The 23,842-nt window shown below is 42.6% G+C and overlaps 1 protein-coding gene across 11 annotated transcripts; it reads right to left on the reverse strand.

The window, feature by feature from the left end:
- Window positions 1-644: 644 nt before the first annotated feature.
- pou2f1b (POU class 2 homeobox 1b) lies at window positions 645-23,842 on the reverse strand. Of its 11 annotated transcripts, none has more exons than XM_085765873.1 (15): window positions 23,725-23,842; window positions 14,466-14,531; window positions 13,625-13,713; window positions 12,798-12,893; window positions 11,598-11,774; window positions 10,923-11,040; window positions 10,701-10,792; window positions 10,358-10,531; window positions 9,655-9,796; window positions 9,301-9,446; window positions 8,095-8,283; window positions 7,595-7,709; window positions 7,128-7,464; window positions 6,082-6,170; window positions 645-5,339 (listed from the first exon to the last, which is right to left on the reverse strand). In XM_085765873.1, the coding sequence occupies exons 1-15, from the start codon at window positions 23,768-23,770 to the stop codon at window positions 5,059-5,061; spliced, it is 2,157 nt and encodes a 718-aa protein (XP_085621999.1). In that variant the 5' UTR covers window positions 23,771-23,842; the 3' UTR covers window positions 645-5,058. The 11 variants fall into 11 exon arrangements, with proteins under 11 accessions (XP_085621999.1, XP_085621989.1, XP_085621992.1 ...); XM_085765863.1 differs by having other exon boundaries at window positions 9,301-9,455; XM_085765866.1 differs by having other exon boundaries at window positions 8,095-8,280; window positions 10,923-11,043.

Here is a 23,842-nt window from a genome sequence, read left to right on the forward strand (position 1 = left end):
TTGTTTGTTTTTTGTAGTTTTTTAACGGATGAACTGAGGACTCTGGTGAGAACGTGCAGCCGGGATTTGATGCTGAGCAGTGAGGCGGGGATGGGCGGGAGATGGTGTCGCTCGTATACAATCAAGTTAGAAGTCTTTGGTTAATGTTGGTATCACGGTGGGGGGGAGGGAAGCGAGAGCGGGCTGCGACAGCGCACAGTCACGTGGGAAGACTCGTCATACCTGTACCTGATGATCGGAGTGAACAATCAATTAAAAAAGAAAAAAAACAAAAAAAAACAAAACAGGATTGTCAAACTTAAAAAGATGTTCAAACATGGAAGGGGAAGTTAAAATGCACCATGTTAATCAAAAGGCCCATTCATGTGATAAAAAGTAACTTTACACTGAGGTGATAATTAAGTAATAATTTCCATCCAGTGCTGAAGTATAATCAGTGTGCAGCACAGGAAAGTGTTAAATTAAAAAAAATAGAAAAGCAGCAGACATTCATGAGTACTGGTGTGTTGTTCTGTCGCCCCCTAGTGGCGACATTTCCCACGACCCTTCACTATGAGCACAGGTATGACCAGACTTCTCCACTGACACAAGTTTGAGTATTTTCATCTTTTTTTTTTTCTGTGAGATTTTATAAAATATCTTTCATTTCTTAAGTAGATTAAAGCAGGTTTCACTCAGTCTTGAGTTAGAAATGAGGTATACAACAGCTCCATTTGCCTTTTTACTGGTGCTCCACACTTCCATTGTCAAAGTTAAAATACCAGCAAACCAGTGTAGGTGGATCAACATTGCGACAACTTGACGTGTGGCTGATCCACGAGCGCATCTCAAGAAAACAAAAACAAAAACAAATCTCTGAATTACCGACTGAAACCGAAGCGTTAAAGCCAAGTCAGCGGCAATACGTCCATCAGTTGTCAGTTAATAAGATCATAAGTAGAACACAAACTGTAGTTTTACCATAACAAATCAAAAACTGGCTTGCTTAAAGGCTCTAGTTAATCAGTAGAGAACCCCCCCTCTGGACAAACAACAAAAATAAGTACACTCATGTCTCAACCTTTTTTTAAAAATCACTCTCAAACAAACTCTCCGCTGGAAGATGGGAAAAATGCACTATAATGGTTTGCAGACTGCCCTCACTATTCTCTCTTTGTAAGACACACCCTCTCTCACACTCACACACACATACACACAGACACACACACCCACCTGCTGGAATTATTAGTAAAGCTTTTCTCACAGGTTTGTTCAACCTGTCGGAGTTACACCTAAAAAACATAGGTAGCAACGTAGTCATCGCACGCGCCAAAAATGCCCAAAGTACATTGTGTTGTTCGGGTGAAAAACAATGCACCAGGTGAGCTCAACGCTCAAGCCACACACACACACACACACTCACACTCAACGCTCAAAACGCAACAACGACAACAACAATGCTACAATGCTCATGTCTTCTACGTAACAATAAGGCATAAATGATAATGTTAATCTTCTTCGTCAAACTAAGAAAGCCAGTGATCTTGCCCTCTCACACTATACAAAACAATTAAAAGGCATAAAGTAATATTAAAACAAAAAAAAGTCAAATGATTGTTAAAGACAGCACAGCAAATCAAGTCCACAACGACTCAACCAAAAAAAAAAAAAATTAAAAAGATTAAGATCAGATGCTTTAGTCTCCTACCAAACCACAGGATCTGTCTGAACGAGACCCCCCCACCCCACAACCCCCCCGTGGAAAAGTCCTCGCCGATACACGACAGTCAGGTGTCAGCGACTCACGCTCCACCGAGGGCGTGGCCTCAGATTTCTTCTCTGTTATTTTTTTTTTGGTCTTGACAGTTTAAAAAAGAAAAAAAAAAAAAAGGTTTTACTCTTTTGTAGTAATAAAAAGGAAGATTTAGGGGAGAATTTTAGAGTAAGCATGATAAACACTACATTCAGTCTTGATAACATACTGGTTCAAATATAAAATATGAATATCTTACAAGTGTTTATATATATATTTATATGTATAGAATTAAGAAAAGATCGTTTCTCTAATTCTTCAGTCTTTCCTCAGATAAATATTTCAGTAACATCCCATGGTGCCGATGGCGACTGGTTCAGCTAGCACACGTTTGACTCATTAGTAACTACAAACAGCACTGGAACAGGACTGAGTCCTTTAGGCCCCATCGGCCTCAGAGACAGGGAAACCAGCAACGTGAGCAGCCAGACACCTGCCGAGCTGCAAAGAGAAAGGCTTTTACTTTGGCAAGAAGGATCTCAAAATAATATTTAAACCTGGAAATACCCCATAAATAGTAGTTCTAGAAAATAGCAGTAGTAGGTTGTCTTTTTCATGTATGGTTCCTATGTATGGTTCATCAGTATAAACTCTGAATGGAAAGCCAGACAGTACTTATACATTCTACACTGTTCTATACACAGAAAAGTCTAAAGGTGAACCTTATGTTTAAGTGCTGCTGAGGTATATTCAGTCAAAATAAATCAACAGAAAAGAAGTACACAAGAGGGAGAACAGGAACAAATTTTACTGCTTACAGTATCAGTGATTTAATAATCACTCTGGTAACTCATTCTGCTTCTTTCTTTTTTTGGAAGCAGCAGAACAATGCAACTTTTGTATGGGGTTTAGTTGGATGTGTAGCACGTTAAGAGTACTCAGCCCGACGCTGCGTTGGGTAAAGTAATTTGGCGGGATTTAAATTAGTCCACACAGACGGATTTAGGGAGCAGCATATTGTTCGTTTCTAACATGCTGGTTCACGACATTGGTGCAGAGAGGAGGCGTTAACACGTCGTCTGACAATCAGACCTATGCATTCACACAAATGCGCCCTCAGGGTGGGAGGGTCCAAACCACAAAACCTGATTTTCACAGGGTGCAGTCATAAAGCTATAGGAAAGCCTCTCAACAGCAACAACAACTCCACCCGGAGCTTCAGCAGCAAGTTGTTAAAGCTAAGTTTCTGTGATCCGTATCCAGCAGCACCGCACCAGGAATTATCAGGTATCGACCGAGGCGAGGAGAAGAGGAAACATTTTGCTTTGTGGAGAGTAGAGATCGTGAACGGCAACTCGTGTGCTCGGACAGGCACAGCAACTACAGAGGAAAACCACTTTGGTTCAAGCTGTTGTTTTATGGCTGAATATTAGTACAAAACCAAACAACAGAACCTTTCTATTATGCTCCAGAAAAGTCCAAAACTGCTACCAAAACGGCCAGAACTGATTAAAAATGAAAACAAGCCATCAAATGGCTAAAAAGAAATCCATAATCAGGCATTCGGGCGATGAAGCCCCGGCGATAAAAAATCAATTCAAAAAGAGTAAAAGGAAACAACTTTCTCATACCCCAACTCACCAGTCCCTCTATTTTTTGGTCAGTTGTGCTGCCAATTTAGAAGTTGAGCTATGAGACGCTTGGTCAAATTAAAATTTTAAAAAAAAAAAAAAAAAAGGAGAGAAAAAAAAGAAAAAGGTCATCTTTGGAAAATGATCATCAAAATATTGCATTTCTAAAATCTGTTGAACAATGAAGAGAGATTCTGTACTCATAAATATATTGACTAGACTAAGCTACACCGACTACACACAGCAATTATTTTAACAAATATTTTTGGTATATCTTAAAGTACGCAAGCCAGTCAAGTGACTGCAGACAAAAAAAAAAAAAGACAGAATTTCATTCCTCCCAAAAAAGGCAGACTGCAGCTCATCAATCCAGTTTTTTGGTACAGATACTGTGCACAAGTAGATACAACGGTACTACTATTACAAAAGAAAAAGAAAACAAACAAAAAAAACACAATACAATAAACTCATCTAGCCGACGCCACCATATATTTGGTATGACGACCACGCCCCCTGACTAGTCCTCCTCCGAACGGACCAATCGGCCGCAGAGCCTTATGCAGTCACTGACCTCTCAGCACCTGCTTGAGCTGCAGACAACACATGCAGACTTCTACTTTCTACCTCTTGAATCCAAACACAATGTACAGTCCTCCAAAGGATCACCATCCAAAACAAAACCACCCTTTAAAATCGGACACAGCACTGCATGTGCACAGCTCTTTTTTTCTTTTTAAAGCTCTCAACGTAACGTTTTTAGTTATTTTCTATCAGTGTCTATGATCCACACCTAGACCTCTGTTTTACTAAAGCTCAGCAGCTACCTTGCCACCGCAGCGCCACGTAAAACTCAGTGTTTCCAGAAAGAGAGATTCAGAGAGACGCGTACGGTCCCTCTGAGCCTTAAAGCAATGATAACCTTTATATCGGCCACTTATTACTTGTTTTTAAAGCCTTATAACCACGATTAAAAAGTGATAGTTAACTCTTAACTTAACATTAGACTTACAAAGTTCTGAAAATGTCAAAAAATACAGACAGTAAAGATAAAAGGAAAAAAGTCTCTAAAATATAACTTTGATATGATTTACGTCAAAGCCTGTCCAAAAAACCCAAAAACAGATAATCAACGATGGGGCGAAACACAGGTCCCCATTAGTGATGATGAGTATTGTGAAATTAGTAGTAAATCAGTTAAGTTTGAATGTTAAAAGAGCAAAATCCTAAAGTTTTTGGTTAGAAGTATTTCAGAGAAAATTCTGACCTGGAAATAGGAGGATATATATTTATATATATGTACAAAATGTGAACAGCTTGATGGTGCCGAGGATACTTCCGTTCTGGACACGTGTCAAGGTTCATGAGGAGCGGCAGGCCAACAACAGTGTCCATCTGGCTACTGTTTGTGGAAAAAACATCCAAGAATCATAAAAGAAAAAGAAAAAAGAAAAAAAAAAAAAGACGGCAAACAAACAAAAAAAATAAAAAGTTAACCTCAACCTCATTCGAGGTCTTCTTCTTTTTGGTGGCAGCAAAAAGGATTAAATAATGGTAGATACAATGGAAAGTATGTGGGGTGGTTAGTGAAGCACGAAGCCTTTTTCAAACGACCTCCCCGTTCCCTACATGGCGTGATAAAGAGTAGTGCACGACGTAGGGAACGGGGCGTTAACTCGGGATGCAGCCCGACTGGCTTCACTGAGCCTTGGAGGCAGTGGTAATGGTCGAGGCTTGCACAGGCACGGCAGCCGTGGTGGCTTGATGATGATGGTGGTGAGCGTCGGCGGTGACCTGCAGCCCCCCCGCGCCGGCCGACACCAGGCTGACGGGGTTGCTGGTGAGCAGCGACAGGTTCTGGGGGCTCAAGAAGAGCGGCGTGGTCACCAGGTTGGGCGTGCCGCCGGCCGAGGTGTTGGCGAACAGCAGGTTGCTGCCGTCCAAAGACGTGATGGGGATTGTGCCGCTCGACGCCAGAGCTGTGGAGAAGGAGAAGGAGAAGAAGGAGCTTTAGAGGAAGATGGCGAGATGTTTGACGGTGATGTCTTTACAAAGGATTTGTGGGTTTTTTTTCCCCTCCCATCATCAAAATTTATCAGCAGCTCAGTGGGATTAATTTTTCTCTTCGCTGAAGTAATTTTCTCTCAGCAGGATTAACTTCATGGGCGTGGCCTGAATTATTTTATCCTTAATATGCAAATATGTCGTGTCCTCATTAAGTTTTTGCTTTCATTATACAAATTACACCAACAATGGGTTAAACTCCTGACCTCGAGATGGATTTTTTTTTCAAATCATTTTCTCTGTATATGTTCCAAATATGTTCCCTCGGGCCTAGGACTGTGCTTCTACGAGATGGTTTAATTAATTAAAATCTAAAATAACTATTACATGAATAAATAGACTATTTCTGGGCTGATTTTAATTAAAGTTGCTCACGAGTATCTGAGATACCCAGTCCGTTATCACGACCTGTCAACATTCAGAGGTAGATTAGGTTAGTGTTGCTGAGGATTTCTTTAATAATCATTAACTAATAATCAGCATAGAAATGCTGTAGAGGACAAAGAGAGTTCATTTCAGGTTATAAATCACAGCTCAGAGGGAGGTTGGGAACCAGAGCTACTGCCGCTGTGTGTGTGTGTGTGTGTGATTTGTTTTAAGACTAGAAAGCACTGGCTCAGTAAGTGTTCATTGCATTGTTGTGATATCAGTACACACCTTGAATGGTGGCCAGGGTGCTGTTGCTCATGAGGGCAGGACTCAGGGCGCTGCCAAGGCCACCAGGAGTCAGGCTGAGCAGGGCGCCCCTGCACACAGACAGAGAGAGGAGGGTTAGAAGATCATTCAGACTCATTTACACCACTGAAGAAGAAGAAGAAGACGCTTTAAAGGGATTCGGCAACATTTTTTTTTTTTACGTGTCTTGCCTCACTCCCAAGTCCATGACAAGCAGATAGACACCATCCTTTCGACTGTGCGTGCAGTAACGAGGGAGAGCCCGTATCGCCCGTAATTAGCTTAGCTCAAACGCTGGAAGTGTATCGGTAATGTTAGCCTGCCTCCACCTAAAGTCATCAGAGACACTCTTCAGCAACTCTAAACGGACCGATCTTCATCTCAGAGCTGACAAAACTCTCCGGTAAGGCATCTTGAGCGGTCAAATGCCGGTAACGGGATGAGATCGGTCAAAACGGAGGGTTCAAGCAAAGACGGTTTATTTTGGTTCAAGCTAGCTACATCAAGGGTAGGTTAGCTTCCTATTTCAAAGTAAAAGCACTTCTGTATAGTAACGGGTGTTTTATTTTGTGAAAGTAACCGGAAGTAACCGGAAGTGTGTTGGTCACAACGGCTAGCTTGAGTAGCGCCGAATTCGTCCGAACAAAATTGTAAACAACTGGTATTTAGACAAATTAACGACACACTGCTGATCTAAACGGCTACTTTCTCGCCTAAAAATGTTTGAAATGTTGATAAAGTGATATATTTACAGCTAAAATGAAATCAGCTTCGGACTGCTGATTTCGGCTCAGGCAGCAGACAGGCTATCCCTTCCTATACACTTCCAGCGTTTGAGCTAAGCTACTTACGGGCGATGCGGCTCTATCTCCCTTGTTAGCCTACTACACGCACAGTCGAAAGGATGGCATCTATCTGCTTGTCATGGACTCGGGAGTGAGGCAAGACACGGAAAGAAAATGTTGGCTTATCACTTTAAAAACAGAGGTGGTAATCAGAGCACCAGTTTGAGCGTGTTCAGTACTAACCCTGGAGCGAACTGGGAGGAGGCCATCAGCCCCGGGTTGAGCCCAGCAGCGGCAGCCGCCATAGCAGCGAAGCTTGCGCTGGTGGGTAACTGGGCGGCCGACTGCAGCGCCGCAGACAGCCCCGGACTCGCCACCATCACCTGACCCGTCCCTAAAGTGGTGGCTATGGAAGTCGGGGCCTGGGTGACGATGGTGTGCGCCTGAGTGCCGAGCTTGCTCTCTGTCGAGGAGTGAATGGTCGTCGGCGAGGGGCTTAGAGACGGAGAGCTGGCTGCCGTGGTGATCATAGGTGTGGTGGAGATGACGGATGCAGTGTTTGTGGCTCCAACCGTCGTACCTTTGGGGGGAAATGTTGGAGAAATAAAAGATATTTTAGAAAAACAATTTAATATAAACTTCATCATGGGGTAAGATGGGAAACACCCTTTTTTCCAAATGCAAACACACACACACACATACACCTGTACCTGTGAAAGACAGATTGGAGACGCTGGTGCTGGTGAGAGGCATCACTGGGTTTACAGTCAGAGTGGTGGGTGTGTTAATCGTTGGACTGCTCACAAGGCTCGCTGTGCTGGCCACCTGGACAACACAGATTTGCAAATACAAGTTATAATACGAACTCTAACAGGTAGTTTTGTTTTGGTTTTGTGGTCAGTTTGTTTGTTTTTATTTTAATGCTCTTTATTTCCACTATGTAAATGGAAATCTTACGTACAAAGGGTAGGTACAATAAGCTATTGCTTCAGCCTACACCTTTTGGTTGCATGTATTACTGACCAATCAATGCATTTAGTCGGTCTCTTCTTTTTTTTTGAAACGAACAAATGAATAAATAAACTAACTAACATGATAAGAGAAAGGACTGAATGAGATTGTGTGTTTTACAGCGTAGTTTGGCCGCAGCTACAAACACGCAACATTTCCTCGACCTGTACAAAACTATCCCACAACAATCATCACTTACCAAGGGGCTACTGGGGGTAAATATGGTTTTGATGGGGGTGCTGCCTCCTCCGCTGTTGCCGCTGCTGGGGGGGTTAATCCTCTTCTCCTTCTGCCGGCGATTGCAGAACCAGACCCGAATCACCTCCTTCTCCATGTTGAGCTGGTCAGCGATCATGGTGATCTCTTCAGAGGTAGGTTTTTGGTTCTGCTTGAAGAGGACAAAGACGCCAGGGACGCCCTGTCAGCACTGAGCAGTCTAAACCCTTCACTACCTCCACATCCAATTTACACCATGAAAAGTTTTGACAAGTTTTCATAGATGGGGGAAAAAAAATCAATAAAAAACCCTGAAGTCACCCTTGACACACAGTCTGCTTCTCCACTGTGGATCTGTACGTTTTAAACAATCCCACCGTATCAACATATTAAAATATTACTAAATACTTTTAGGGCTGCACCATCAGCACTAGGCATGTGCTTGTGTACTCGAGTACCCAAGTAGGCAATCTGCTAATCGGTTATGAATAATTACCTGGTTAACCTAGGATTTAAAAAATGGCTAGAGCATAGTCTAGCGTCGGACCAAACTACATAATCCTGCCATGGTTCAGGTTTTTTGTAGTGTTAAACAGTTTTGGATCAAACAACATGTTTTTTTGCTGTAAAAAAGCATTTTTAGATCGAGCCTCAAACTTTCAAACCTTTTACAAGAATCAGTGGTGGTTCTCTTGTGGTATGCCGTAGGGAGGGAGACGATAGGTATCATCAAGTCTGTTAGAAAATAGGCTTTCAGCCTACAGAGTTTCCTGAGACGATGCGAGGCATAGAGGAACATAGGCGCCAAAATGTAGTGTGGACTAATAAATAAGCTACGCTAATGTGCTTTTTACTGAAAAAAAAAAGTTTTCCCTCCCCGGCCGCCTCGGAGAGGAAAACTTTTTTTTCACATAAACCCTATATGTGCATCTTAAAGTCCAACCTCTACATTTATTAACCACCTGACATTTTGTCTGACGATGCTGTGTGCTAGTAATGCGCACTAATTTATGAGTCATTCTATTTTTATTAAAGTAATCAGTTACTCGAGTAAGACCACATTAGGTTACTTGTTTAGAAAATTACTCGAAATGCCCATACCTAAAGCACTAACAGGTAACTCCAAATGTTTCCTCAACGGTAATAAAAACTCATCAATATCGGAACTCAAGCTGTAGGAGTTTCTCACCTCCAGAAAGCTCTTTTCTAAGGCCACTCGGATGTTGGTCTCGATACTGGTCCTCTTCTTCCGTCTGCGGTTGAGTCCCTCTATGCCCATGCCCGGGGAGCCCAGGGCACTGGGGCTGGACAGGCCCTGGTCAGATGTCAGGTTCTCTGCACAAACAGTACAGACACAAAGGAAAGGGAGGGAGGTAAAGACGAGGTACTGGCGAGACAAAAAAAAGAAAAACGGCCATTGCCTATTCCACTTCACAAGAGCAGATGTGACGCCAACACAGGATACATTATGCAGAGTGAAATTATTATTTCCCTTAGGCCATTCATTTCAGCGTCACTCATTCAGGAGGGTTCAGGGACAAACCTGCATCATTGAGCCACTTTTCCAGCAATGGCTTGAGTTTGCACATGTTCTTAAAGCTCAGATTCAAGGCCTCAAAGCGAGAGATGGTAGTTTGGCTGAAATCGTTTCCATACAGCTTCCCCATGGCCAGGCCAACATCCCCCTGGAGTCAGAGAGAAAGAGACAGAGAAATATGAATAATGTAAATCTTATAAAAACACACAGATTCAGGCCTGCCATTGTGGATTTTATTCAAATGTATTTCACAGTGATCAATGGGGCCCACAAAGAAAGAGCCCTGAAAGCAGAGAAATCCAGTCTCATACTATGGAGGGCTGAATGTCGGTGATGTAAGACAGGTAGCTGTAAACTGTCAGGACGAAAAACCTGATGTGTGGGACAAAAAGGCAGATAAAGAAATATGCCTTTACCACAGCCAAGGGCAGTTCAGCTCGAACTGGAACAGTCAGTGCAGTGAATGAGGTTACACTAGAGTGCACATACGATTGTACACATTTTTCCTATTACAGTAAGAAAACACAAACACAAACAATAAAACTAAAGTTTAGCACCAGCGCCACAGTTCATTGTGGCAAAGGCAGAAAAGGCTCTGTCCTAGTGTTATATAGCGGGTACTAAGAAGTTGAACATGAAAACACCCACATATGTTGATTTGCAAAGGAAGGAACTCTTGATAATAAATCTATTCATCCTACACACACACCTGTGTGAAGCCCAGTTTGATACGTCTCTGTTTGAAGGTTTTGGCAAATTGCTCTAGCTCCTCCAGATCACTAGGCTCCTCCAGAGTCGGGGTATCCAACCGTTTGGGTGGTGTCTGACTGTGGGACAGGGACTGAATAGGTGTGGCTGCTGTTGTGCGGGTCGGAGTTGCAGGCTACGGAAAAGAGAGAGAGAAAAAAAAGTAGAAAATACATAAGGCAAATCTATTAACACTGGCTCTGTGATGGGATTTTATTCATGCACCTGGATTACAGATGGGGAGGTGTCAGCGCTGCCAGAATAATTTTTCAGAGATTAAACGAGGTGCTTGCATCATTACCAACCTGAGTTGCAAGGGCGATGCTTGGTTGAGTCGGCAGGAGGTTAGCTTGGCTTTGAGGTAGTTGAGTTAGAAGACTCTGGGTTTGCAATATGCCTGCAGAGTGAAAGGCCGACAGGGCAGGAAAGATAAAAAAGAAATGTTAACCTGCAATCTGGTACTTTGAATATATATCGCTCTCCTTAACTCTGCATCAACAATCAAGCACTGCAAGTGTTTTGCTCACCCTGTGGGGCCTGTGGTGACTGTGAGATGATGAACTGAGCGGACTGCAGCGGAGTGGCAATCGGGTGGCCGGGCTGAACCAGAACGAACTGAGGCAGACCTAGATTCTGCTGCTGTAGCTGCTGCCAAGAGGAGAATATTAAGTCAAATCATACCAATCACACCAAATCCATACCTTACAGCAGGATAAACAGCATCTCTGCAACTTTGTAACACTGACCTCACATGATCGAAGTTTTGTTGTGGCATCATTACAACTAACTACATTACTATTATGTCCAACTACACCATGTATTACAACACTGTCTTTCTCCTTGTCCTACTCTAAAGTACATGGTATAGAAAATAAGGCCAATAAATACAATGTTTACCAACCTATGGTGAACTTCTATTAGTTATTCACAAAGCAGTTGCTGTGTTGTCACTGATGTAAAACAGTTCCACATATATCCAGATGTCAATTAGTGAACAGCTGCCACATCTGTTTCTAGAAAATCAACAGCAGCTGATTCAAATAGTAAAATAATAAAAGCGGTTTTGAACGCCTGCATACAATTTGGAATTTTTGTTCCATTACAACAAAATTTACAGTCGACTTCATTCAAGATTTTTTTGGGGTAGTTTTATTGAAAAAGTATTTTAAGGGTTTGCAGAACCCGGAGAGATAGTGTCTTACTTGAGTGATCTGGATGGGCTGTGACAGGGGCAGCTGGGTGATGGGTGTGGCTGCAGAGGCTGAGATGCTCGCCCCAGTGGTGCTGTTCTGCTGGCTGGCCGAATGCTGCACTGCAGCCAGGAGCTGAGCTTGGGCCTGTTGGATCAACAGCTGCTGATGCGCTGGGGTCAGGGTCAACTGGAGAGACGGACACAGTGGACATGGTGGACAGAGGAGGAGAGAAAGAGAAAAACAATAAGCAATGTATAGAGAAATCACTTTTTTCATAACTATTACAGACTGGATGAGTTAGTGTTGTCACAATACTTGAGTTTTGGTTTCGATACTCATGTGAAGTCAAACATCTAATATACCATATCTATGCAATATCCTAGAAAAATGTGTGTTTTATAAAAGACTTGTGACACATTTTCCACTCTGGTCTTGACATGTTGGTTTGGAATCTGTCTTCATTATGTGCCATACGATAAGCACTTAATTCATTCCCTGCTTTCCCCACTTTAATAATTTTAGCAGCTGGACTGCAGGACGTAATGCTGTTGCCAACAGCTGTTTAAATGGCTGCTGCGGTTTTCTGACACGAACTAGACCACACCTCCAATCTCTCTTCTTTATTATTCCAATTTTTGCACATCCATACAAATCATGTGGAAGTGAATTCCCCACCATACTGAATATGTTCAGGTCAAAGGTTTATGTAAATTCGACTATTGAATTTAACTTTTCACAAAGGTATCGAAGTAGCACTGAAACTCCGGTTATCATGGCAACACTAAAGTAAAGCCGTAAGAGGCAAATGGAGAGAAGACTCATGCAGCTGAGCCAGGCACAAGTGCAAATGAGCATGTTGATGTCGTGTTCACATGCACGGTAACCATTCACTCCACATTCAACCCGTCTGGTCTTCTCAACTAAGGTGCAGCCTCAGGGAGAAGATGGATATGGGTACAGAGTGTACAGACACACAGACTATGTCCAAACACAACATGGCGTGGAGGACTTGGACATAGCCTGACAACCACGACGATGAGCAGACAGACAGGCAGAGGAGACACCAGCCTTAGCCACAGAGTCGGGGGCGAGCCATCGTTCTGTCGCCCCGGCTTTCAGCCAGGCTCGGTCATGTTCAGGTATCACTCCAGATGCATGACGGCTATGACGAGGTTTTAACTCAAGGCAGTGAGGCAACAGGCCACTTACTCCAGCAATCTGTCCCCCGGCCAACATTAGCTGGGTTTGAGGCAATACGCTCTGCTGGACGGAGGTCGGAAGAGCACTCGAGTCTTCCGACTTAGACTAGTGGAGGTGAAGCAAAGAGGAGGGCTTAGAGGTGGAGATCTTCCTACAGGAATAACTGAGCATTGCTGACAGTTTGAGGTACGCTAGGTCAAACATCTCCTAATTTGATGTCATAGCTATCACCATAAAAATGACAAAAACTTTTGCAATGTGCACCTAAAAGACACAGTAAATAGGATAGGAGTAGAAACTAAAAGAATTCAGTGAAGGTAAAATCAAATCCCTGTACCTGTGTGGCTTTGTGAGAATGAGCCTTTAGTCTTTGAGCAGGGAGAGGAATTTAAATTAAAAAAGGAAGTGAGAAAGTGGGTATTTCAAATGTGCTGCAGCCTTCAGAGACAAGAAAATTGGAGGGAAGGGAGGGGAGAGCCGAGATGCTAATTAAAATAACTGTTATGCAGTGCATGTAAATTCTGCATAGATTTGCATATTCTCGGCCATCTGTTTCCGAGCAACCGCAGAGCAGCTAATTAGCATACAGGGTTGATTAATCTGCCTTGTTGCCAGGCGACACCAGGAGAGCCTGGCTCATTTAAATGAACTCTCTCTCTGCTTGTGCGTGTGTGAGCGCAGATGAGCATTCCTACGTTCAAACTTCATTTCATTCGACCACAATTAAACTGCATCACTAAAGCCGAACAGTCGCTTCTTGGCGTCGTCAACAGAAACAAAAGGAAAACAAAAAAGTTACTTGTGGATTAGTAGTGCGTGTGTGTGCCGAGTGTTACCTGTTGGAGGAGGGCTTGTGCGTGTGCATTTGTGATTGCACTTGTGGGCACGGTCTGCCTCTGAAAGTCCAATCCATTGATTTGGATTCCTGAGGACAGAAATACAGGTAATGAAACGTGCTGCGTGGTTAAATGGGCATTTACGCTGTTATTGTTTCAACAAAGAAAAAAAAAAAGAGGAACACAATACTACAACACAACACCAGAAGTTTACATCAGAAAAACCAAACAGTTGTCAGGTGCAAAGGAAAACTGGTTAAAAAACATGTTTGTTTTTGTAAATGACAACGTATGCAATGACAGTGGTGATCCGCAGTTATAAAAGCTGCTGTATGAATCTGTACAAATGCAGGCTGGTGACAGAAATAAATATTAACTATGGGCGTGCACAAGAGTGAAAAGCATACAAGATCATTAATATTTACTCAGTTTTATATTACTGTTGTGCATTAATGATTGAGCACCAATTGTCCAGTGTTCACCCAGAGTCTGATTATGTGCATCACAGAGTGAGACAGAGCAGAATTAGTGAGAGATATTCAATAGGCACAAGTGATGGAAACAGCTCTCTGTGGGGGAAACACAAGGAGAAACTGCTCACGAGGATTTTGGAAAAGCTGCAATCACTTTTGTTTTTTCAAGAATGACCCAATAAGACAAAAAGGTGAACAAGTAGTGAGCTTTTTTCAGGTTTTAGCCACAAAAAATTGCCATGAATTAAAAAAAAAAAACCTGTTGAATGAGGAGGTGGGTGGCGCTGAGACGTCAGGCAAAAAAAAAAACAAAACAAGAAGACGACGAAGAAGAAGCAAAACAAACAAAGAAGGTGGAGGTCACTCACCGGTGCTCCCGTCACCACTTTCCATTGCACATTTAGTAGTTTCTGACTGATTATTCACTTTAGCATCTGAAAGAGCCAGACAGAGACAAGACAGTGAGACACACTCACAGCTTCTACCTGAGTGATCTGTGAGAGTGAGCGACCTCACTTTTGTCACCTGAACAAAACACATCCCATTCTCCACGACGAGAGCATTTCAAATCATGTTCACCGCCAGTCAAAGCAGCAAAACAGCATTTAGCGACTAAAACCACCAGAACAAAACCCGGTTCGATCACAATCACAAGTCACAACAGCAACAACAAGAAAAAAAACACAACAACGGTCATTTCACTGTGGTGCAATAAACACTTATGTGATAAACAGTGCCACACATCAGACTTTTCTGTCAACAACAAAACCCAGCTGCGCTCCATCACAGTCTCATCAAAAAACTCACCCACTCTTGCTCCACCTGTGTTTTCCAGCATGGTTGCTGAGCCTATCAGAGAAAATTGCCTCTGCCGGGCAAACCCACCAACAGGGTGTCCGGCAGCCTGTTCCTCCTCCTCCTCCTCCTCCTCCTCTCTCCTTCTCCTTCTCCTCCTCCTTGCTCTCTTCACTCTCTACTGGTCAGCGGCGAGCAGAGTTCAATGCAACACACACAGACACAGTGGCACTGTCCACCGCACGGTTCGCTGAACAACACTGGGATACGCACACTGTGAAAGCCAACAGGGTTTAGGCAAACAGCTCTCCTTCCTTCCCTCACTCTGCTCTCCCTCTCCTTTCTTTTCTTATAGCTCTGCCAGTCTCTCTTTACAGTGCCTACTTTGCACTCCCTCTCTCTCTCTCTCTCCCTCTCTCAGTCTTCTGCCTCTCTCTCGCTCGTGTGCCAAAATTGTCTGTACTTCTGAAAAGTTCACCCTCCTCCCTCTCTTGCTGGAATGAAACAAACGACAAGTGCAGCTGGCGGCCTCCTCCAACTCTGCCGCCGCCCCCCTCCTCCTCCTCCAACACCCCCACCCCCCCACCCCACCCAACTCTATAATGAAGCATAATCAGTATTCAGCTGATTAAAGCCGTATGCAAATCTGCCTCTGCCTCGTTAGCAATGCAAGGCTTTGAAGTCCTGCGAGCAACGCATTTCACACCGGGCTCTGAAAGCTTTCTGCATAATTTAAACCCCTATAAATATTTATCAGCTCATTAGCATATTAATTGGATGGCTTTTGGAGGACGATAAAAAAAAAAAAAACAGGGGAATAAGGACGACACAGAAAAGGGGGAAAGAAAAAAAAAGTGCTCAAACTAGCACTTGGCGCAGCAGAGGGAGGAAAGGCAGCAGCACAAGGCCAATTATTGTGCAAGTGCACGGCTAAAAAGTAATTAGCTAAGAGCAGGTAACAGGCTGAAGATATCCCAGAATGCAGTGTGAGGCCTGTCGGCGGTGGTCTGGGCATGTTAGCAAAGGCAGACTGCATTAATGGAATGTCTTAGGCCGCTCGCTCAGAGAAAATCGCCAGGTTTCATGGAGACCGAGCCCAACTGCTAAAAAGGGAGGAGGGTGGTGGTGGTGGGGGGGGGTTATGAGTGGGAGGGGGACTCGCTCAATCGGAAATAAATAACTCCACATTAATCCACCAGAAGCCTGTCATTACAGCGAGACCCCCTGTGGCTAAAGCATTCCACAGCGAGTGACTACAGAGAGTGGGTGGCGGGCTGCGGCTGCCTATGTTTATGAAGTGTTTGGGGATTAGCATATTTAGATTAGCTTTACATTCCATTAGTATTTCATTTTGGAGCCCTTTTAAATTCATTTCCAGCAAGCTCCGAGAGTTGATACAGTGTGGGGTGGGGTGGGGTGGGGAGGGGGGGGGCAGTTGGCCCCCGCCACCACACAGGTGTCCCATGAACCAGAAGGACTGGGACAGGACAGGAGCGCCTGGCTGTATTGCGGCCTACAGAGGAAGGGGCTCACCGACTGGAAAATCCAACAACAACTGCTCTAATCAACTTCTTGACTTATCCCACTGCCAGGACAAAATCCATTTACATACTAACCTGAGCAAATCAAACAGCGCCAAGAGGCCAGACTGAGACTTCAACACACATGCACGTACTGAAAAACCAGCATGCACACCTTTATCATTCAGCACAAGGACATCCATGAAGAAGAAGTGTGCAAAAGCCCCATGAGATGAGTTCAAGTACCCCTGCATTTGCCACTGCTCATCAAGTTTCCACTTGACATCTTGACAAGTTGTTTTGTCTTTGAAGATGTCTGGAAATAGTGAAAAAATACCTTATCTTAACTCCTCACATAATAAGTTTACTGTGATATATAAGGCACAGAATGAAAAGCAGTCTAAACCGAACACTTGAGGGTGTGGAACCATTACATTGTTGGCATTTTTCTAGAAAAAAGAAAGAAACCTGACTTAAAACTACTGTTAAATTATTCAAATATTTGTTATTTAATTCTCTGTCAGTCAACTAATCTCTTAAATTCTTTAGCTTTACATATAATCAGATAAACATGGATACGGTTGTGCTTGCTTTCCCTTTTTTTCATGCAATGCATAACAATCCTAGAATTTTTTGATTAGGTATGCTCTGTGTTTTTTTTCTTTTTTCAGTAAGTTTGGATGGAAATTCAAACCACAACCACTTGTCAGAGGAGGTAGTTTGAGTTTTTACTCTTAGTTAGTTATCCTTTTGAAATACCTTGCTTGTGGTGTGTGACTTGACTTAACTGTTGTTTCTCCTGCGTGATCTGTCTGTTATGGTAGTTCATTATTATGCTAGAAAAGTATCTTGCAACCTGTTTGTCATTTGAAAAACTCAAATATACAGATTTATTTTATGTAAACACAATCTCTATCTTTTCAAAACTGCAAGACACTTCAGAAGTTTGTTTGGAAATCACTGATGTAAACGCTAAATGAACATCACACACAGTCCATATCAGTCGTCTCCACTGTTCGTCTCCTTCAAACAACACAGTGTTTAGTTTAGCTCCACCCTAGTGTTTGCCAAGGTGTCTACCACAGAGTATATACAGTTGGCACACTCGTGTAAAATATCTGAGAGGGGTCATCTGAACAGCGAGTCTGTCTTAATGACCTCTTCAACAATCACTTCATGCAACCAAATGAGAAAACAAAAAGGGAGATCTGAATGCGAGGGGCAGTTATCAGCAGTGCTCTTCAACAGATGTACAGTTACTTGGTTGAATGGTTTGCAAAAAACCCTGCTGTGGAACAATGCATAATACAAATATCCTGTGAAGAGAATTTTAAATAGGTATCTCATTAGGACTCTAATATGGGAGGGCTGACTGAATACTGCAGAGCTGTTAATGCCAGTGTAAGGATTCAACATAAGACAGGGCAAAAACTTAATTAACACATTCACATTCTGCCCTGATACCTACAATACCGTATATTCTTCATCTTAAACACAGGACACATCAAGAAGACCCGACTGAGAACGATCAGGATGTGTGGTCACGACAGATTATCTGTCAATTTGAGGAAATTAACAAGCAAAAAAAAAAAAAAACACATCTCACTCTTAAACGCAGAGTCACAATGAACATCCAAACTATTTAAAATGCCCTTTAATACCAGTCAATACATTAAACCAAGAGCATCTGACAGCAGAGAGCACAAACAGTAACGCTGAGCTGCAGCACAAATGAACAAAACACAGAGTTCAGTGTAATCTGATGAACAGTAATGGGGCTAAAATCACTGTAAGCTACTGTGGTATCTCTTGGGTGGTCATTAGTCGACTGTCTACAGGCTAGGTGGAAAATTCAATCTAACTAAATTAAAGTGCTGTTTCTAGGGGGAGGTGGCGAGAAGGAATATGCAACCACTTCCAATCAGCGCATGCAGGGGTCAGCCATGATTCACTACAGTTTGTTTGGTGCAGCGGAGCCTGAATTCACATGTAAATTCACCACTGAGGACGGTGATATTAGCATTAACTGTTGGGTATTCATGTGCTATTTGCAATGGCAAAGTACAGCACATTTCTTTTTCACACTTTAAAACAGGTTCCTCAATGAGTATCGCATTAAACAGATTGCTGTACTCTGCCACTTCGTCTGACACATTACTGCATCTGCACGAGACAGTTTTTTCTTTTTTTTACGCCTTCTTTTCCTTTCCAAGCAACAGTAAAGGCTATTGCTAGCCATTTATTAGTTGTGGTTCGCAAGCCTGGAAAAGATACCCAGAAGACAGACAGCAGGGTCCGGCTCTATATGAGTTCTAGTTATTTTGCTCACACACCGGCAGACCTCAGTCCAGAATTTTTTAATTGGTCTACAGTCCCATACCATGTGCAGATAAGTGCCCTCGTGAGCTGAGCACCTCCAACACAGGCCAGTTGGTCTGAGGCCCGCTCTGTGTAGCTTACTAGGGGTCCAATGATATCTATGTACAGTTTTAAGTTGTGTTAATTTTAATGAGACCTCCTTTGAAACTGTATGTGCTCTGATCCAAATCTGGTTCCACTCATCTTCAGTTATGTCACAACCCAAGTCTGTACTCCACAAAGCCTTAGTTGCTTTAAAATTTGATGTTATTTTATCAATAAGTTCTTTATATATTTCAGGTGCATTTATTTTAAATTGGTCCTTTTCCAAAAGACAGTTATCCCAATATGTTGCCCTAGGAGGGTCTTTATATTTATTTACAATGGCACTTCTTAGTTGAAAATATTTCCACCAGGGTAAACAGTGTGGGGAAATTGCTGTATTCAGTTCTAAAAATGATTTAAATTCAGCACCTGTATATAAGTCAGCAACCTTGCTGATGCCACTCTTATGGAGCTCCGTCCAATGGATTGGCTTCTTATTAATAGTTATGAAGGGATTGTTCCAAATGGGTATCCATGAAGACTGTGACATTGTTTCTTTAGTGAGTTTGTGGATTGATTTCCAGATGGTTTGTATATAGCTCAAGCAAGGATGAGGCTCATCATCTCTCTGCTGTTTAATATGCAGAGCATCCTCCAAATAAGCAGGTGACATAAAATGTTGCTCAATACATGCCCATGATGGTCTTGGGTAAACAGATCTGACTGTTCTTACAAACTTATGGAGTGTAAAGGCCCAATGGTATAGCTGGAGATTAGGCAGATTAAATCCTCCTTTTCTCTTGGGTGTTTGTAAAGTTGCTAGGCTAAACCGTGCCTTTTTCCCACTCCATAGGAAAGCATTAATTAGTTTATCAATTTGCTTATATATATTATTTGGTATTTGAACTGGGAGCATATTGAACAGATAAAACAATTTTGGGTAAACCATCATTTTTATAGAGGAGATTTTACCCCACAGGGAAAGATTGAGTCCTTTCCACCTATCAAACTGCATTTTCATTTCTTCAAGTATGTTTGCATAATTAATATTTTGTATATTTTTTATCTGCTAATGTTAGTCAGGCATGGGCGCTAAATCAGAGAGGGGGAAGGCCTCTGTTTTAGACCAGTTTACTTTGTAACCGGAGAAGGAGGAAAATTGTTATGGTGTTCAAGACTCCCAATTGATTTGGAGGGCTGTGAGAGGAACAGGATAATGTCGTCAGCATATAATGACAATTTGTGAACCTCATTTCCAATTGACACTCCTACGATATCAGCATTCTGCCTTATAGCAATAGCAAGAGGTTCAAGGGCAAGGACAAACAACAGGGGCATCCCTGCCTAGTACCCCTATGAAGCTCAAAATTACACGGTTATGACTGAGGCTCGGGCACCAGAGTATAAACTTCTTACACAGCTAAAATTGTCCAAAGCCATATTTCTGAAGTGCTTTGAACAGGTACCCCCACTCCACATCTAAGGCCAACGCCAGGGAAGGAGTGGGGGAATTTCGATTTGCCCATTTTATATTCAGTAGCCTTCTTATACTATCCGAGCCATAACGTTGTTTTATGAATCCTACTTGGTCAGGGTGGACCAGTTTCGTTATCACCCGTTCCAGCCTATTTGATATAACCTTGGCAAATATCTTTATGTCACAATTCAAAATTGATAAGGGGCGTTGGCTCTCACATAGTAGAGGGTCTTTATTTTTCTTAGGGATTAATATTATTGATGCTGTATTTGAAGATGGAGAGAAACAGCCATTTTTGATGACTTCCTTATAATAAGATAGCAACAGAGGGGTGAGCTTATTTTGAAATGCCAAATAAAATTCTTGTGGTAGTCCATCAATACCAGGTGATTTTCCAGCAGCCATTTTACGCCTTCTTTTAAATAGTTTTCAAAGCATTTCATAAAATCTGGCAACTGTTTAGTAATGCTCATTGTAATGGCAGACACATGAGAGTCATCAGGAACAACAACATTGCAATTGTTGCTGGGTAAATGCAGCAACTTAGGTCATCCACCAATCGTAACGTACGCTCTGTCTGCTTACAACATGCCCTCAGTTTGGAGATCATGTCGCTACATGTTGATGTAAACTTGGATCCGCCCATAGACCTATAGGTACTTTGAATAACTGGGCACAGACACAAGTACTCGGTCGGACAGCTTTTTAACAATAGAGACAAATTCTTTTAGTCACATGTCTGACATATTTTGCTGTTTGAGATATTCTTCTTTTACATTGTTTACTCAGAGAAGACTTATCATTTTACTCCAGATTACTCAGAAACGTGCAGTTATCTGTTTAAAGCACACCATGCTGCCCTTATTAGTTATGATTTTCTTCTTCAACTGTGAGGAAGCTTGTGTGACTGGAGCCTTCACGGAGGCCTCCTCTGTACTTTGAGATGGCATGTCCTGAATTTATTACTGCAAATGATGCATTATTCATAACAACTGTGTTTACATCAATGAATATTCATGATGGAACTACAAGGCTGGAATGAGGGTGGAACTGTAAAACTGATTAAATGAGAAAAGTAGTCTAAGTGTGGGGATGACAGAATTATTCCTCAACTAGTCTTTAAGTAGCCGAGTTTAACAAGTCAATTATTATTTTTCATAAAAGTGAGACAATTTTTTTAGACAGTGACTCTAATGTTACAAAACGCTAACAAAGACAAAACTTTTAAGCATTTAATGAGTATTAATGCACATACAGGCCCTAAAATCTTAAAACAAAGGCTAGTATTTCTCATGAATGTCTTCCAAACTATCAAGTAATCTCCTGTAATGTTATCGTAGCCTGTGATTCCCCTTGTAGTTGTAACAATGCAAACAGGGAATGCATTTAGTGTCTTTGGGTGATGTAGACTGTATTTACATATCAGGCAGAGTTGATTATTAAAACAAAACCAAGCAAAAAAAAAAAATCACAACAACATACAGCTCCAATCGATATCCACATTGGACTTGCAAAAGTAATGTTATGCCTTTGTCAGCAGTTTTCTCCCCGCCAAAATTAACAACATGCATCACCATCCGAGTTAGTCATCAGCATCTATTCTTGCACATGGTTACACCTTAGAGAAGTCACACATGGGTACCAATGCAACTTGAACTACTATGTCAAAAAGTATCAGTGATTATTATTAGCAAACAAACACACAAAAAAACACCCACCACCACCACCACTGTGTAGTGCTTGCAACTGCAGACCTCAGGCTGCTTCATTTAGCTACATGTGTTTTTTTAACAGTGCTATCAAGCTGTGTCTTGCCCAGCCGTGAAACCGGCAGAGTGAATAGTAAGAATGCCCTGCCTGTTATTATTGTGGCCTTCCGGAAGTGGGCCTCACTACCCCTCCCTGTGCCTGGAGGAGGAGGAGGAGGAAGAGGAGTGGGAGGGGGATTACACAGGTACAATCTTTGTATTCAGCAAACACTGACTGGGTCAACACGCCTGCTAACAACGACGTAAAAAATAACGAACTTGACTATGAACCAAAGTTTCCAGGAGCAATTATTAAAAGTTGTATAAATGAATTAAATCCTCAAATGAGGTGGGTTAACAACACCACCAGCAGCACCATCCCGATGCCAGCTCGACCACTACTATTACTACTCCCAAGTTTAAGAAAGTGCTCGGCCCAACTTCTAACTGCAGGCTAAACACTTGCAGCACAACAAAATCTTCATCATCTCCGCATTATAACTCTATTTGCATTATTTCGGCGGAATTAAACGAACGCAAACCCCAATAAAGTTCAAAAGAAAAGCGTCCAAGCCAAGTTTGAGAAGGAGAAGAAGGGAGCAGCCAGTTAGCCACAGGCAATTTGAATACACGAGGGCCAGATTTGTTTTTTCTTTGATTAAACCAGAAGCGGGTTTTTTTTTTTTAACAGTCTTTATCGTCACGAAGCGCTGTGTTGTGTTGTGTTGTGTTGACATGACACGAGCTCTTCAGCGGCTGATGGAATATGCTGAAGTCCGCACTCTGGTTGAGGCAGGCCCGCATGAATAACACAACAGGCTGCTGCTGCTGGGGCTGGTGGTGGGGCTGCTGCCGCCGAGAAAGCACACAAAAGGCTGGGGCAAAAAAAAAAAAGAAAAGAAAGAAAGAAAAAATGCTCCGCTATAAATTTTACGTCGAGCTGTGTACACACACACACACACACACACAGGGAGCTGACACTGTGTTCAACAAAAGCCAGTTTTTTTCTCCCCACTACAGCATGTTTTCGTGTTTTTCGACCACCACCGCTACCATAAAAATAGCGTTTGCAAAAATAAAAAATAAATAAATAAAAAAGGGAAAAGAAACAAGCGAACAGCCACTACCCGGCCGGGGTCGGCTGGCTTTGCTGGCTTCACCGAGAAAATGAATATGCAAACCTCTTTCAAAAGCTTCTTCTCCGCTGTGCATCAACACAAAGCCAAAGCGGGTTAGCGGCGTGAGCTAACAACGCTAGCCCCCCGCTCGCTCGCTAGCATCCCCGTTTCATTTCAATCAACCTGCCGTTAGTCAGAAAAACATCTAAATATGTCACACAGGAACCACGAAGTCACGTCGCCGATTACTAATAAAATATGCTAAACTGTATTTGTCGGCAGAGGTATGAATATGTAGCGGCGTAGGGCTACAGCACGTCTAATCACACAAAGGGGGGGAGGCATGTTTCCATGTAATTTGCCGTCGCACTGCAATAGCTCGTTTCCTCCTCTGTCAAATTACAGTTGGCTGAGCTGAGTGTAAAAAAAACTAACGCGGAGCTCAGCGGCAGCCCGGTGTTGTTGTTAGTCGGTCTGCGTTTTTTAATCTCCATTCCGTTTATCATAAATTGTGAGTATCACAGTTTGAATATGAGTATGAATATGTAAAATGCTGTAATCATTACCTGGTCCTGAACTCTCATCTTGACTCGCTGCTCCTCCGTCCGCCATTTTGAATATTTAACCCGAAATCCCAGCCCTGAGCCTGCCTGTGACACACACACATACACACACACACACACA

This window comes from Trachurus japonicus, chromosome 21 (genome assembly GCF_045865225.1).
Source record: "Trachurus japonicus isolate A0001 chromosome 21, Traja_1.0".
Lineage (NCBI taxonomy): Eukaryota > Metazoa > Chordata > Actinopteri > Carangiformes > Carangidae > Trachurus > Trachurus japonicus.

Excerpts from the sequence above, each read along its gene's own strand:
- pou2f1b (XM_085765862.1), bottom strand. The coding sequence starts at position 23,770 with ATGGCGGACGGAGGAGCAGCGAGTCAAGATGAGAGTTCAGGACCAG. Across the intron at positions 12,894-13,624 it reads CACAAGCCCTCCTCCAACAG|TCTAAGTCGGAAGACTCGAG; the intron begins GTAACACTCGGC and ends CACCTCCACTAG. Across the intron at positions 6,171-7,127 it reads TCCTCCCAGTTCGCTCCAGG|GGGCGCCCTGCTCAGCCTGA; the intron begins GTTAGTACTGAA and ends GTCTGTGTGCAG.